The following is a 14,731-nucleotide window of genomic DNA, read 5'->3' on the forward strand; positions in this document are numbered from 1 at the left end:
GAACCGAGCCTGGACACCTGGACGGCTGGGGATTTAAAAGCAGACCTCTCTTGGTTCAGCCTTCCTGAGCCCGGGTTTGTCTGAAATGGTCTGTCTTTGTACTGCAACTACAGAGGACAAAACCGGGGAGGTGGGCTGCTTGTCTGGTGGGCTGCTGCTTGAAATTAGGAAAAATTGTATTAAAAAAAAAGGGGGGGGGTCTTCAGTATGTCACGGGTTTGCAAGTACTGTTAAGGTTCCTGGCTTTTCATCAAGCCTACTCAAGTTGACCAGCGTTGACTGTCCTCTTTATCCACCCCACACTTTTATCTAGCCCCTCTTTCTTTTCCTGTCCGTTCCTTCCATTTTCTCCTCTCCTTCCCCCACTTCTTCCGCTATTTATTTATTTATTTTTGGTTTTGTTTTTTAAGGGGTGTTGACCTGGGTTTAGTTCTAGTAAACGGAACCCTCTTGCAAGTGAAGCGATTGGTTAATTGCGCCGGTGACTGACGTGCTAAATGAGTGCGGCTCGCAGCAGCCGGGAGCTGATTGGCTGCGCAGGGAGTCTCCGAGGGCTTTGCAACAGGAGCACCGGGCACTCGAATCCTGCAGCCTCCCGAGTAAGTGCCGCGCGGCCGCCCACCCGCCCGCCCGCCAGCCCGCCGCGCGTCCGGGAGCCGGGGCAGCAGCACTCGGCCCGCCGCGCGCGCTCCCCTTCCCCGCGCGAGCTCCCGCCGCGGCGCCCGCCGCAGGCCGAGGGCCGCCACCCGCCGAGGACCGGGCAGGAGCGCGCGGCCGCCGAGCCGGGCAGCGCTGGGGCCGGCGCCTTTTGTCCCTGGAGGTCCCTGGAAGTTTGCGGCGGGACGCGCGCGGGGAGGCGGCCGAGGCAGCCCCGACGTCGCGGGAGCCAGTGCGCCGAGCCAGCATGGGCAGCGGGCGCGGCGCTGGGGGCCGCCGCTGGGCCGCCCCGGGTGTGCTGCTGGCGCTGGCCGCCGGGCTCCTGGCCGCGGGCTCCGCCAGCGAGTACGACTACGTGAGCTTCCAGTCGGACATCGGCTCCTACCAGAGCGGGCGCTTCTACACCAAGCCGCCGCAGTGCGTGGACATCCCGGTGGACCTGCGGCTGTGCCACAACGTGGGCTACAAGAAGATGGTGCTGCCCAACCTGCTGGAGCACGAGACCATGGCCGAGGTGAAGCAGCAGGCCAGCAGCTGGGTGCCCCTGCTCAACAAGAACTGCCACATCGGCACCCAGGTCTTCCTCTGCTCGCTCTTCGCGCCCGTCTGCCTCGACCGGCCCATCTACCCATGCCGCTGGCTCTGCGAAGCCGTGCGCGACTCGTGCGAGCCCGTCATGCAGTTCTTCGGCTTCTACTGGCCTGAGATGCTCAAGTGTGACAAGTTCCCCGAGGGCGACGTCTGCATCGCCATGACCCCGCCCAATGCCACCGAAGCCTCCAAGCCCCAAGGTCAGGCCGCCCCCTCCCACGCGCGCGAGTCCCCCGACCCGGGCCGGCGGGGCACCCGGGGACCCGCCGCGAGGATGCCGCTGCCACGCTGATCCGCCCCCTCCCCCCACCCTGCCCCGCTGCTCCTCCCTGGAGTTCGGACGTGCTCCCTGGAGGTTGCTCTCAAGCTGTGCAATGAGTTTTAAAAAGTCCGAGGTGTCGCTTAGCACCTCTACCAGCCCAGGTGCACGGCGGGCTTGGCCGGCAGCGGTGGCCGCGCCTGAGCCCCAAGCAAGCTCCGTGCGGTGCCCCGGGCGTCGCTTCCTGGGATCCAGGGTCGCTGCCTCCACACCTGAGACAAAGCCTTATGCTCCACAGGAAAGGAGAGCCCTTTTCTCTCTGGGAGGGAACCGAGTCCCCATCGAAGTTTTTCACACCCGAGACGGGATGCCCCAGGAGGAAAACACCCAAACCCACAGTGTAGGAAGCCCAGAAAGGCCGAGAAAATGCTAAGGCGCAGCTTCGTTTACTTTCATAGGTTCGACGAGGATTAAAAAACCCAAAAACCAAATACCTCTCGCTTCCCTCCAGCTTTCCTGAGCTAGTCACTGGGCCTAGGAACTCCGGGAGGGCTGAGAACTGGCTGAGAAAAAAAAAAAAAAAAAAAAAAAAAGTTTAGAAGCTGAGGATTTCTGTTTCTCCACCCTTTTCAGGTGGTCTGCTTGGGGAGGGTTGGGGCTGGAAAGCTGGTCCTCCCATTCTTGCATACCCCCTGCTTCTCCCATTTACACAAATCCTCAGGTAATTAGAAAGATAAAAATGTAATTAGCTCATTGTTCATCTCTCCTTGGGGAGTGGGGCTCCGCAAATTGAAGACTTTCCTAACAGTCCCTGGAGGGGCCTGAGCTTCCTCTCAGAACCCCTCCCACTTAAAGGGCAGCTTTTGAGTGGGAGGGAAAAAAATCCCGGAGAGGCAAAAAAAAAAAAAAAAAAAAAAAAAAAATCAAAATAAACAAGCAAAAAATGCAGTGCAGTGGCCTTTTATAGGAGCGAATTCTTCAGAAGCAGAGTTGAGGCTGAAAGATGTGCATATAGTCTGGGATGGGGGCCCCTAGGTGCCCTCAGCACCAGGGCACATGTCTTGCGGGTTTGCTGAGGAGGGGTTTAGGGTGGGGGACCGCCTGCTTGCTGGCTTAGCTCATCTCCAAGGATGCCTGAGAGAGAAGTGTCCTCTGAAGGGCTTACTCTTCCAGAGTGAGGGGGTAGCATGGGGACAGGGGGCCCCAAACTTGAATGCTCCTGCTTCTTCTAGGGAGGGAGGAGATCGGTCCAAAGTGATGGGCATTGGGTGGCATGGACCCCTGCTGGGTGGGAAACCTGGCTGTCTGGCTGCAGTGGCCAGGGCACCTCTGCTCCCCACCTCCTGGGTGTCTGCACAGGGTTAACCTTCGGGGAAATGCGGCCCTTTGGGAGCAAGAGCTGAGCAATTACCTAGAGCAAACAAAGCACTTTGTGTTCTGCGGGTGTGGAGCCATCCCCTGCAGCCGGCAGGATTTTCCTTCTCCCCTTCCTCACAGGCCAGGAGATTAGCCCAGCTCTGCCCCAGCAGCCTCTGCTCCACTCCCGGTTGTCTGTTTCTGGGACAGCCCAGGCACGTGAGGTGGGGGCCCATTGGGGGAGCACCTTCAGAGGGGAAGATGGGGACTGCTTATAAAGGGGGAAGAATCCTCCTAACAGAACCCCTCAAAAGGCTGTGGTGGAAGTAGAGGAATACCGAATAATTGTTGTCTTGCCTTTGACTCCTTGGCTGCTCTTTTCACTTGTCTGCTATCTCCTCAGGGGCCTCGGTCCCATGCTCCTCTCCCCTCCGCTCTGTCCCAGTAGTGCCTAGGCAGTCACCCTCCCAAGGCCAGCTGCCCAACGGAGACAGACTGTGGAGGACCAGTCAGGTGTGGGGCTTGGGGACTGGTTCTCCCCTCAGTGTTTATGGTGAGAGGCCCTGCCCGGAGAGAGCACCCACTCCTCTCCAGTGCTGCAGCCCTTGGGTGGAGGGAGTCCCACAAGACTTCCCCCCCCACCCCAGGATGCCTGGCCACTGTCAGCTGAGGTGGGTCTGGGAGAGCTGTGTGTGTGTGTGTGTGTGTGTGTGTGTGTGTAAGGGTAGGTTGACACAGACCAAACTGCCACATGGCTAGTGGCTCCAGAATGGAACCGATACTTTTGGGTGAGAATAAATACACATGCGTGACTTTTATTCTTCTGATTCTCTGAAATTAAAACCAAATTTTCAAAGCAATGCGTATCTCTGCATGCTCTAGGCTGGTTTCTGTTCACGTAATTGGTCATGTTTTGGGATATTGGGCAGACTTTTGCAGCCATGTGTTATTAAAGATAAACTTGACAATGAGAAATGAATGAAAAGATGCTTTTCCCTCCAAAAGGCTGATGCCCCAGCGACACCCACATCTGTTATCGGAAGAGGCATAACTGTATAAACTTTCCAGGAAAGTCGTTTCTAAATCTTGCACTTAACATGAGACCTGTACGTTCCCAGGCTGATAAACTGTTGTTCCTCCTTTCCGCTTAGGTTTCACTGATTTAAGTTCTATGAGGGAGCACATCGTTTTAGTTTTAGTTTTTGTTGTTTAGACCTGTTGTGCATTAAATCAGCCTGGCTGTTTTAGTTGCAGATTGCAGAGGTCATGGTGCCCTTGTGTCTCGAGAGCCTTTCTTAGGGTCCTTTCTCCATGTTATCAAGGAGCTGGTCAGGGAAGAACTGCTGTGTGTGTGTGTGTGTGTGTGTGTGTGTGTGTGTCTGTATGTGTATGTGAGAGAGAGAGAGAGAGAGTGTTTGTGTGTAATTGTGTGCATGTGTTTGTGTATGTATCGGTGTGTGTGTGAGAGAGAGTGCAAGCAAGCTGTGTGCGTGTGTGCATTGATTTTTGAAAAATCACTTAATCTTAATTCCAGTGTTGGACTTTCTCCTCTACTCCCCCTAAAATATTAATGAGCCACAAAACCTTTCAGTTTTTGGTTCCTTTGCTTTAAACGTTATTTTAAGTATACCTTCCAACAGTGATTTAGTTCTCCTTCTCAGATGGATGGTGGATTTCTCCTACTGAGACAGCCTGCAGGGCCCTGAGGACACGCCAGAGGGGGCGCAGATTAATATTGCATTACACATTCCTCCCTTCCCGGATCAGGCTGCCGCAGAGTGCCATAAGAAAAGTTGCGATGGGGGTTAGCCCTGTGGAGAGCACACAGAGCTCACCCCAAGAGCTCTTTCCACCTTGAGTGGCGCTGAAGGTCAAACATTAATTGATGAGACTGAGAAAATGTCCCTGTTGGCTCCGGAGCCCTCAGCTGCCAGTCAGATCAGGGAACTCAGAGGGTCCAGAGGAGATGATGGGGGTGTGCCAGGGCGATGGTGTTTTATATTCTCACAGCTGCTTGTTCGGTGAACACCATATTCATAGACACTTTCAGTATGATAACTTCCACTTAAAAAAGATAATAATAAAACAAAGAAAACCCCAAAGCACAGTTCACACTCCTAGTATAGGTAACATGTAGGACCTCCTTTCCCTGTTTTTTTCCCCATGGAAGCAAGAACCATAATGCAAAATTCTGGCTAAGTTTTTCCTTTTGTCAGAAACACCACCTCCAGAACCCCATTGCAAGTTCTGACTGAAAAGCAAATTTCCAAATTCTGGGCCCAAAGACAGTCATAGTCTTCTGCTTGGAGTGTAGCTGTGATTCTTGCTGCCCCGAGGACGTGGATGGTGTCCGGCCCTGGGTACAGAGTGAAGGTGGAGGGGTGTGGCCTCTGCTGGGCCATGAGGGGACCCTGCTTGGAAGTGGGGGTGACCGGCTGTGCACTAGGTATATCCTGGGGGCAGCCCTGGCCTGGCAGGGCTTGGCAGCAACTTCCACAGCATCAGTATCGGGGGAAGCTTTGCCCATTTCACTGAGCCGCAGGGGAACTCCCAGGCAGGAGATGCTGCCACGGAAGCCACAGAAGCCACGGAAGCCACAGGAGAGGAGAGCATGGGGAGGAAGAGGACCAAGGGCCTCACCTCTTACCATTTTGCCTTGGGGTGGCTTTCCTGGGCTCCTCAGCTCCAGCCGGGCTTGGCCTCCGGTGGTTGGCCAAGGTGTAGTGCCTTTAGAATGTGTAAAATGCTTTCCTAGATGGTGGGTTCCACTCCTAGAGTTTGATAGGTGATGGTGGGGGTGGGGGTGATGGTGAGCAGCTGCCTCGCCCTTCTGGGGATTCCACTGCCTACTTTCTGCCTGTCCTCCCACAGAGGCACTTTACTTTCAAGGGATCCCCTCCAGCAGTATTTTGGCTCAGAGACCTCCGGCCCTGGCCTCAGAAGTCTCCTCCCCCTGTGCCTAATGCCTGGCAGTGGCCCTCATGCCTGCCACACACACACCTCCTCTTCAAAGCCCTTCACCGTATTGTGAAAACGCCTTCAGAGGGTCCCCCATCTGCCCCCCCCCCCAGCTCTCCCATTTGGCAGCTCTTGCTACCCCGGTCCCCAGCCCCCACTGCCCCCCCATCCCCAGCCCTCACCTGGCAGGCAGGAACTTGCACTGCAATAGCCTTTTTGGAAGGGGTGTTCAGGGCCTGCGGCTGGAGTTTGTGAGTCTGGCTGAGTTTCCTTCTTGGCTCCTAGAAAGGGGTTCAGATTGATCTGCTGTCCTATTGGGAGTTTGGGAATGGGAAGGGGGCAGGATTCAGAGAGGGATGTTTAAGGGAGAGGGGAGAAAGAACCGGAAACAACTGGAATAGATGTGTTTCCCAGGGACCACCACACCTCATCAAACCGGAGTTCAGAGACCCGCCCTGCCTAGCCCTGGATAAGTTTGGGTTAAATGGTTGTACCATATTCAACAGGTTTTCAAGAAGCTATGTCTGTTTGGCTTTAGGTCCAGGGCTTCAGGACTCTTCTCTTATTCTCTAGTTGCCCTTCAGAAATTCCAGGAGACCTTTAACTACTTTCAGCCTGGCCCTGGGGCTGACCTCTTCCCCAGGGGCAGCTCCTTCCAGACACCCCTACCCCTGGAACTCACAGCTCCTCTTTCTCTTCTTTTCCTTTCCTAGGCACAACCGTGTGTCCTCCGTGTGACAACGAGTTGAAATCTGAAGCCATAATTGAACATCTCTGTGCGAGCGAGTTTGGTAAGAAAGCATCCCTGGCTGCCTCTAGGAGGTTTGGCATTGCCTGGTTCTTCCTGATCTGCGTCCCTGGTGAACAGAGAGCCCGGTGACACATCTTTTTGGACCTTTATATTCTCTCCGTCCATTCTCCCCGAATGGTTGCTGTTCTCGGGCCCGTGGGAATCTAGACAGGGTGGAGGGCTGGCTAGTTTTTATTAAAGTCAAACTTAGCTTTGGCCCTTCTGTGTGAGGGATCACTGGACAACTTTTGGGGACCTTCTCTGGGAGTGGAGGGAGGTAGACTTGTGGGCAGACGGAGAGGAGTTAGGTGACAACACCACTCCTTGGATGCCTCTAGGAGGTGCACCCAGGAGGTCCTGCCCACAGCTCGGTCTTCCCTCCACACAGGCTCTTTCTCTACCCACCCCTAGGTGTCAGCACCACCCTGCCCACACTCTGAAATGACTACACAGGGTGTCCTCCCAGGGAGGGAGTGTCCACCCAGGGAGGGTGTTGTCCAATGCTGAGGGCCATGATCAACTCCTTCCTGACACAGACAATTGACATTCCTCCAGTAGTGGGAATTGTCTTCCCTTCTTCTCAAGTCACTGTGCGTTAAAAGGGACTTCTAGATCAGCACCTGCAGCCCCAGGGGGAAGTGCTGTATGTGGCCTGGGGAGCAGATCTCAGGGGGCCTTTCAGGGATGGTTCCTTGTAGTCTGCCTCATAGGAGACCTGACACCCCGAGACTATCTTCTCTGGGAAAGGTAGCTGTCAACCGCATCCATTTGGAGGGCCGACTCCTTCTATTTTATATGGATGGTGAAAAGTGGCTTGGCTCAGGCCAGGCCCACTTTGCTGAAGGAAGGTTCAGCCTGGCACTGAAAGTGCATTTCTCAACGTTCCTTAGCAGGAGAAACAGAACGGTAGGTAATGTGAGTCTTTGTCCATTTGGGGCTGCCAACTCCATGTTTTCATTAAGTAAACATAATAAAGTGTATGAAAGGGACTTGTTCTGGCAAAGTGCTGGGCCTGAGTCACACAAATAGGGCCTACACATGCAAGTTGAAGGAAATCATATAAGTGACGCATACATTCTCAGGATTGTCATCATGACTGAAGACCCCAGGTGGGAGAATTCAGATCCTTTGCCGCAGAGAGCTTCTTGAGGATGAAAATGTCTTGCGTGCTTTATTTCTGCACTAGGTGTCTCTGCCTCCTTTGTTCTTGGAGGACCGCAGGACCTCTAAGAAGATTAATCTGGTGTGCATTTTCCCTCCTGTCTTTGAATCACATCCTTTTTTCTTATTGCCATTTTATTTATTTATTTTTTAAAGTTTATTTATTAATATGCTTTGTGTGAGAGAGAGAGAGCCAAGAGTGCATGTGTGCATGAGTGAGCAGGGGAGGGGCAGAGAGAGAGGCAGAGAGAATCCTAAGCAGGTTCTGTGCTAACAGCGTGGAGCCCGACTCAGGGCTCTATCTCAGGAACCGTGAGATCATGACCAAAGTTGAAATCAGAGTTGGGTGCTTAACTGACTGAGCCACCCGGGTGCCCCTGTTTTTGCCATTTTAAATGTAGCCAGATGAAATTGTAGAGTGTGCCTGCAGTGATGTGTGCAGACCCTGGTTACCCTTCCACCTACTGATAGTTATATTTGCTCCTTGATGCTCACCCCCTTGCTTCATCAGAGGGTGGTGAAAGCCCAGTCTAGCCTGGTACGTCTCCTGCTGTAGAGTCTGTGGGTGCACAGCCCCATACTGCATTAGCAACAAGTTTTTCTTCCACAAATGGAGCTGAGATTCCTTCCCAAAGATGCATGTGGACATAGAGGAAAACTCTCTCGTAAACCCAGACGAGAAGCCTTTTGCTGCATGGCTGGGGCAGAAAGAATCTGTTGAGATATGGCTGTGATCCCAAGGAATCCTTACAAGGGATACCTAAGGGGCCACATTTTGATTTCATGGGTCCTCTTCAGATATTATATATCAGCACACTCACTTTTAGGAGTTGGCCCCTGATATTCCAGCAAATCCAGGACACCGTATTAGAGTAAACTCTGAAAGGTAATATATCAGATGATGTTTTGTGCTCATATGACTTCTGTTGGGCTCACCTCCTGAGGGACAAGTGATGGCAAACTCTGGAACTCTGTGTCTGCAGGTGATTGACTGACTATGCCTTCCTGTTCAGGAACTCAAATTCAATGTATCTGATCATTCATTGATTCATGTATCCCTCCATTCAACATTTCTTGAGTACAAAACACTGTGCTAGATACCATGTGCAAAAATACTTAACTTAGAATAAATTAGAATTTAATTAAACATTTTTTTCTTAAACACTGACCAAGCACTAATCAATGATTCTCTAGAGAATCATGGAGTCATGACATAACTCACCAACTGTGGAGGGGGCCGTGGGAACTCAAGGCCAAGTTAATATTAAGGAGGTGTCGGAAGAGAACCCATGTCTTCATGCCCAGAGTCTTTGTCTAGAACTTACCAGCTTAAATTTGTCGTCAGGTCTCCTCCCTCCATTCCCACTTGCTCACCACAATTCTGGTGATTAGGGGCTTTGTGGCAACCAGTCAAACTAGAGACATTCTCTAGAAGTGGGCCAAAGAGGCAAGCTTTGAGGAGGAATTTGAATGTGGAAGGTTGACCTTGCCATGTAGGGTAGGGCTCTCAAGGGTGTCAGGTTCCTCACCTGGGGATGGATATCCTTTTCCCCACTGTAGTAGCTGCCTGCTGAGTCAGCAAGCCACCTGCTTACTGCCTATGGGAGGGAGGGGTAGATCTTATTTTAATAACCAATCAGGTCTTGGCAGATCTGAATGATTGGTTGTTTGGGATTGTTCCTTTTTCCCTGAGATTATTTTCTTCTCAGGTTCAGAGAATTTTTGAGGTCTTCCTGGACCCCATAGGTCATCGTATCACATCCACTTATTTCATAAATAAGGAGTCTGACTTTCCCACCTGGAGTTCTTTTACTCTCTGTCATGCTGCCTTCCTCATTTAGGAGAAGAACAGCCATTGGGCTTTGCCACGGAGGCCTTTAACCCCTCAGCATGGTGGGTATGGTGTATGCCAGGCTCCTTTGAACTGGATGCAAGAGAGACTTTTTGGGTGTTTTTGTTTGTAATGTTCTTATAAGGCAATAAATAGGATCTTTTTTTTTTTTTTTTTTTTCCCACTCTGCAGGAGCTGAGCTTAGCTCTGCCCTTCTCAGCATCCTGGAGAATGCAGCCTTGTTGAGAAACTTGTTTCTTAGCTCAGTTCATTTCAAGTAAGTGAGGCAGTCAGCCACGCTGATGGGATTCAGTTAGGAAACAAAGAAATTCAGCAATGCAAGCTGACACACAACAGAGAAGAAAAAGAATGTTTTACTCCCTACTCCAGGGATCAAACTTTGCATTAAGTGGCCCTGACATCCCTGGTGGGAAGGCATCAGGTTGTTGGAAGGCTCTCTGTGAGCTCTAGGAAGAAGGGGGTGCATTCCTTCTGGGTCAGCACACACACTCGCCCTCCTGCCAATGCGTCCTCAGACTCCTGCGGCCTCCGTGGAGCTGGGCGTGCACAACCCGTCACCTCTTTCCCAGGCAGTGCATTTTTAAATCTCTGGCGGGTCTGCTTGGCCACTAGTCTCTCCACCTCTGCACTGTACCCCCTCAGTTCAGAGCGCATTTTTTTCCCCCAACAGGGAAAAAGCATCAGTAGAAACACCTGTGTGCTGATACTCAGGAATGCAGCTGGATCAGCCTGGATCAAGTACCAGATGTGGGAAAGCCAAAAGTTAGATGGTGCAGAGTCTCTGAATTCAACATGGTGGCCAGCCTGCCTGCTGCACTTAAATCAGGACGCACTGCTCTGCCTTTTGTTCTCTCTGCTTTTCCTGCTATGTGACAAGAGGGTGCTGCTGCTCCGTTCTCTTAAACAGGCCAATATAGTATTTGCAAGCTGCCACACTAGTTATCTTGCTGTTAACAACTCATAGCCATCTTTCCTTCATGTTAGCTTATCCCAGGCGTGTGAGGATCTGATTTATAATTGCTGTGAGGTTAGGTCCCCACCTCTGGCCAGTCTCTCTAGCTTCTCCAAGTATCTGTAAACACCCTTAAGCTTTTCTGGTAGAAATGTGCATTGTGCTTCTGCCAAGATAGTTCAGACCTTCCTCTTGGACTGGCTCCTCCACTTTTTTGAGCTTGAGAGTTCAGGTGGCAGCGTCCTTTACCCCAGTATTTTTTTGCTGTGGAAAAAAATTTCTTTGCCCCCAGAAATTTTCCTTGCCTTCTGGAAGGATTTTTTTTTCCATTTATGTGTTTCCTCATAAAGAGTAAAACCATACTTTGTAACACCAAAATGAGTCAGATATGAAAGAAAAGAAATCAGCGCTCACTGTTAGCATTTGGGAGTATTTCCTAGAAAAGAAATATTTTCAGAGGTTCCTGAACCTTCACTAATTTGTTCTTGCTCTGCCTTACTCTTCTTTCAAGGTGTCTTGGCTGTGCTGCTGTTTAGAGGCACAGTGTTTTACTCCCAAGGGTAATTTGATCTCTTGCAAAAAGTTCAGCCTTTCCAAACTAAACCTTGGGTTTCCTCCTGCAGGTGAGGAAAGCTGGCTGCCAGCACAGTAATTGCAACATCTGTAAGCTGCTTGAGAGCAGAGTCTGTGTCCTGCACCTTATTTTACCTAATGTAAGATGTCCATTAATTAAGAGATGCGCTATTCAAAGGAAATATACCTCATGTTAAAATGGGAAGATAATCCGTGTCTTAGAATGAACAAAACAAGGCCTGTTTGTACTTAAATAGTTCCTGGAAAAGTGTCTTCTTCTCCACGGTCGGCATGAGATGCAAGTTCGTCAGATGAGTATTTGAATGACAGGATGGCAGGGATATGGAAACGGGACTCCTTTTTTTGTAAAAGGAGAAAACTCCTTTCCAAGTGACTGTGTACAACAGGTTAATTAATTTCAAGGAAAGATACATGACCTGTTTTAGGTGAGTGAGTGTATATGTGTATATGTTAAAAAAAAAAAAAAAGCACTCACATCCAGAAATCTAGTTCGTTTAAAGTAAAATTAAATAGACATGGGGAAAGGGCACTGTTACCCCCGGGGTGGAGTCAGCAGGCTGAAAACAACTGCTTTTTATTGTCTTTGAAGATCTCTAAAATACATATCCCATATACAGATCTGTAAATACTTGGAAGGGATTGTTAAGGCATTTCACGTGCGGGAAAACCCACTCGGTGCTTTAAGTCCATGGGAAGTGTCGCTCATGGCCCGCAGCCTGTGTCTCTATGAATTTGACCATTCTGGGTACTTCATATAAGTGGAATCCCACAACATTTGTCCTTTTGTGTCTGGCTTGTTTCACTTAGCAAAATGTCCTCCTTATCATTTGATGTATGTATAAACTGTCATGGAGAAGGGGAGCAAGGAGGACAGACCCTTCACTTCACCTCTGCTCTCTGAAGCTTTTCTGGGCATGGGTGAAGAAAGGTGGGGGAAGGGATGAGATAACATAAGGGGGCTATTCACAGCCTGCACGTGTGGCCCATTCCTTTGGGTGCTGCATTGCTCGTTCGTATCCCTTTGCCATTGTAAAGACATGCTGAGCTGGACGGAATCTCAGAGATCAGCCAGTCCAGGGCTCATCTTACGGACTGAGAAAAATAAGACTCAGAGAAAGGAGTTAGTCATTTGATTGCCCAAGGTTGCTCTGCTTGGCATCCATTACAGCTTCTGTTCCCACCAGCCAGTCCAGACTTCATACCCTTCCTCCTTCATGTACTCCTGTGCCTGTCACATTCCTGTCCTGCCAGGAGTGCTGGGGAAACTCCCTGGGAAGGGGGCCTTGGGTGCTCCTTCACTGCTTTCAGAGCCTGTGGATATAAATGGACTGATATGTGTGCTTGCACTGTGGAAAGAGCTCAGCAGTCATTGCTTACTTTGTGGAGAGGCAGGTAGTACAGTAGAAAGAGCATAGGCTTTGGGCCAGACAGACTTGGATTAAATCCCAACCCTATAAACTGACCGACCACGAGAAAGTCTCTTAACCTCCCTGAGCGTGTCTCCTCACCTGCAAAATGTGAGTGGTGATTCCTGTGTTACTGTGTTGTAGGGAGACTTGAGTCAATCAGATGTGTGCAGTTCCTGGAACATGGCTGCTGCTCAATCCATAATAATTATTGTCTCTTCTTATTGGAAAGAATTGTTTCAGGATGGAAATTAGCCTAGGTGGGAGGATTCTGGCACGGATGAAATCAGCTTGTTTGGCAAAAGATGTTTTAGGAAATGGAATGGAACGTTCTGGTTAATTCTCTGGTTAACAGAGAATTAAACTGAAGGAGCCTTTTAAGAAGCCCATTTGGAAAAACTTTAAAAGCTTTATGCAGCTTCAAGGTGCTAGAGTTAACCAAACCAAAGCAAACCAAAGCAAACCAAAACCAAATGAAACCAAACAAACAAACAAAAACCAACCTTGTGCATACCAGAAGTTAGATCTGGGTTTTAGTCTGATGATAGCCTTGAGGCACCATCAAAGGGGGAGTACCTGACATTTGTGACAGCAGAACTCAGGGAGCTAGGGCTGACTGTTTGCAGCTCCAGGACGTGTCTCCTGAGGTTGTTTGTGTGTGTGTGTGTGTGTGTGTGTGTGTGTGTGTGTGTGTGTGACTTTTAGAAATCTTATTCCTGGTGTGAGTTTTCCTATTCATAATTTGTTGGGTTCCATTTAGGAAAGGTTTTAAAGCCCTTGTGTGTTGTGGTGCCCTCCGCACTTCTCTTTTTCTCAGGCTGTATCTCCAGGACAGCCAATGCTGCTTTGCCTTGTGATATTTGTGAGATGTACCCACTCCAGCCAAAAAACAGGCGGTGTTCAGAGAAGCGAGTGAGCATTTAAATATTGGTGAATTCCGTCCAGTTTTGCAGAAATGAGCCAGGAGCTCCAATCTGTTTTTTTTTTTTTTAAAGGAGAACAAATGGCCAAAGAAATGTCAGGCCCTTGCCCTGCCCTAGCCTACTTCGAGCAGCCAATTAAACATGCATTAGCTTTGGAAGGCTTCTCAAAGGCCTATAGATTACGTTTGAAATCTTTGTTTAGTCTTTCAGGAACACTGTCACACGGATGATTTATCAAAGAAAGTTGTTTATCTGGCAGTAAAATAAACTCTGGGCCTGTTCAGACGAAAATTTCCCGTGAATTTCTACCAAGGTAAACACTGGTAACTGGCAGGTTGCAAATTCCGTGTGAAAGCCAGACACATACAATAAATATTTGAGCTATAGCTTTGCTGTGTAAGAGGCCCAGCCTGTCACTGGCACTGTCACTCTCGCCATGGCCCTGAGGACCTGGAGCAAGAACCGGGAGGGCCCATGTGTGGGCCTCCCTGGACTGCAGTGCCACTTAGCGCTGGCACTGGGGGCTTCCTGGTTCAGAGAGGGCAAGCCTCAGGATGGCTTCCATCAGCATCACACAAACAGCCTGTGATGTGTTACAAGGGAGGTGAACCTGAAGCAGCCAGCTTAGGTTTCTTGGAAAAGAGGCATTTGTTGTACCAAATTGGCAGGGGGCGGGGGCCTGTTGAATGATTTGGGAGCCGGGGCCAGGATGCGGTGGCAGGGGGCGGAATCACCTTGTGAATTCTGCTGAGCTTGAATTGTAGTGGCAAAAAGTGCTGCGGATGTGTCCCCAGGGCCTCTGGCTTTACTTGCTGGTGAGAGATCCGTCTGGAATAGAGAGGACAGAGCTGGCCCTGTAGGTGCCGCGGTAGTAAGTGCCCACGGCATGTTTGAGTGAAGGGTTGAATGAATAAGCTAGTGGTAGTGAAAAGAAAGGAGATGAAATAAAGCCTTCTAGGTCTTTCAAAGGAAGCTATTGTGGTAATTGTTTATAGTGGCTCTTCAGGGAGGGACTACTGAATGATAAACAGCTCGTTCTCTGACCGTCCTGATCCCAGAGTCTGGAGCTTCTAGATCACCCTGGCGTTGGGCAGGGTCCTTATTGCAGGACTGCATTTATAGGTGTTCCTAGGCACATCCTGTGACTTAGATCCTGAGACTGAGGTCTTATTCTAACTTCCTTGGTGGGTCAGGGAGAGGAAGCAAGGACCCAGGAGAAGAGGTGACGTTTG

General features: G+C 50.3%; 1 protein-coding gene across 1 annotated transcript in view; it reads left to right on the forward strand.

Moving 5' to 3' along the window:
• The first annotated feature begins 904 nt into the window (after positions 1 to 904).
• SFRP1 (secreted frizzled related protein 1) overlaps positions 905 to 14,731 on the forward strand; it is a 43,544-nt gene continuing 29,717 nt past the window's right edge. The window contains exons 1-2 of the mRNA XM_030312576.2: positions 905 to 1,448; positions 6,535 to 6,612. Coding sequence (XP_030168436.1) covers positions 905 to 1,448; positions 6,535 to 6,612 — 622 coding nt within the window. The remainder of the gene's footprint in view (positions 1,449 to 6,534; positions 6,613 to 14,731) is intronic.

This window comes from Lynx canadensis, chromosome B1 (assembly GCF_007474595.2).
Source record: "Lynx canadensis isolate LIC74 chromosome B1, mLynCan4.pri.v2, whole genome shotgun sequence".
Classification (NCBI taxonomy): Eukaryota; Metazoa; Chordata; class Mammalia; order Carnivora; family Felidae; genus Lynx; species Lynx canadensis.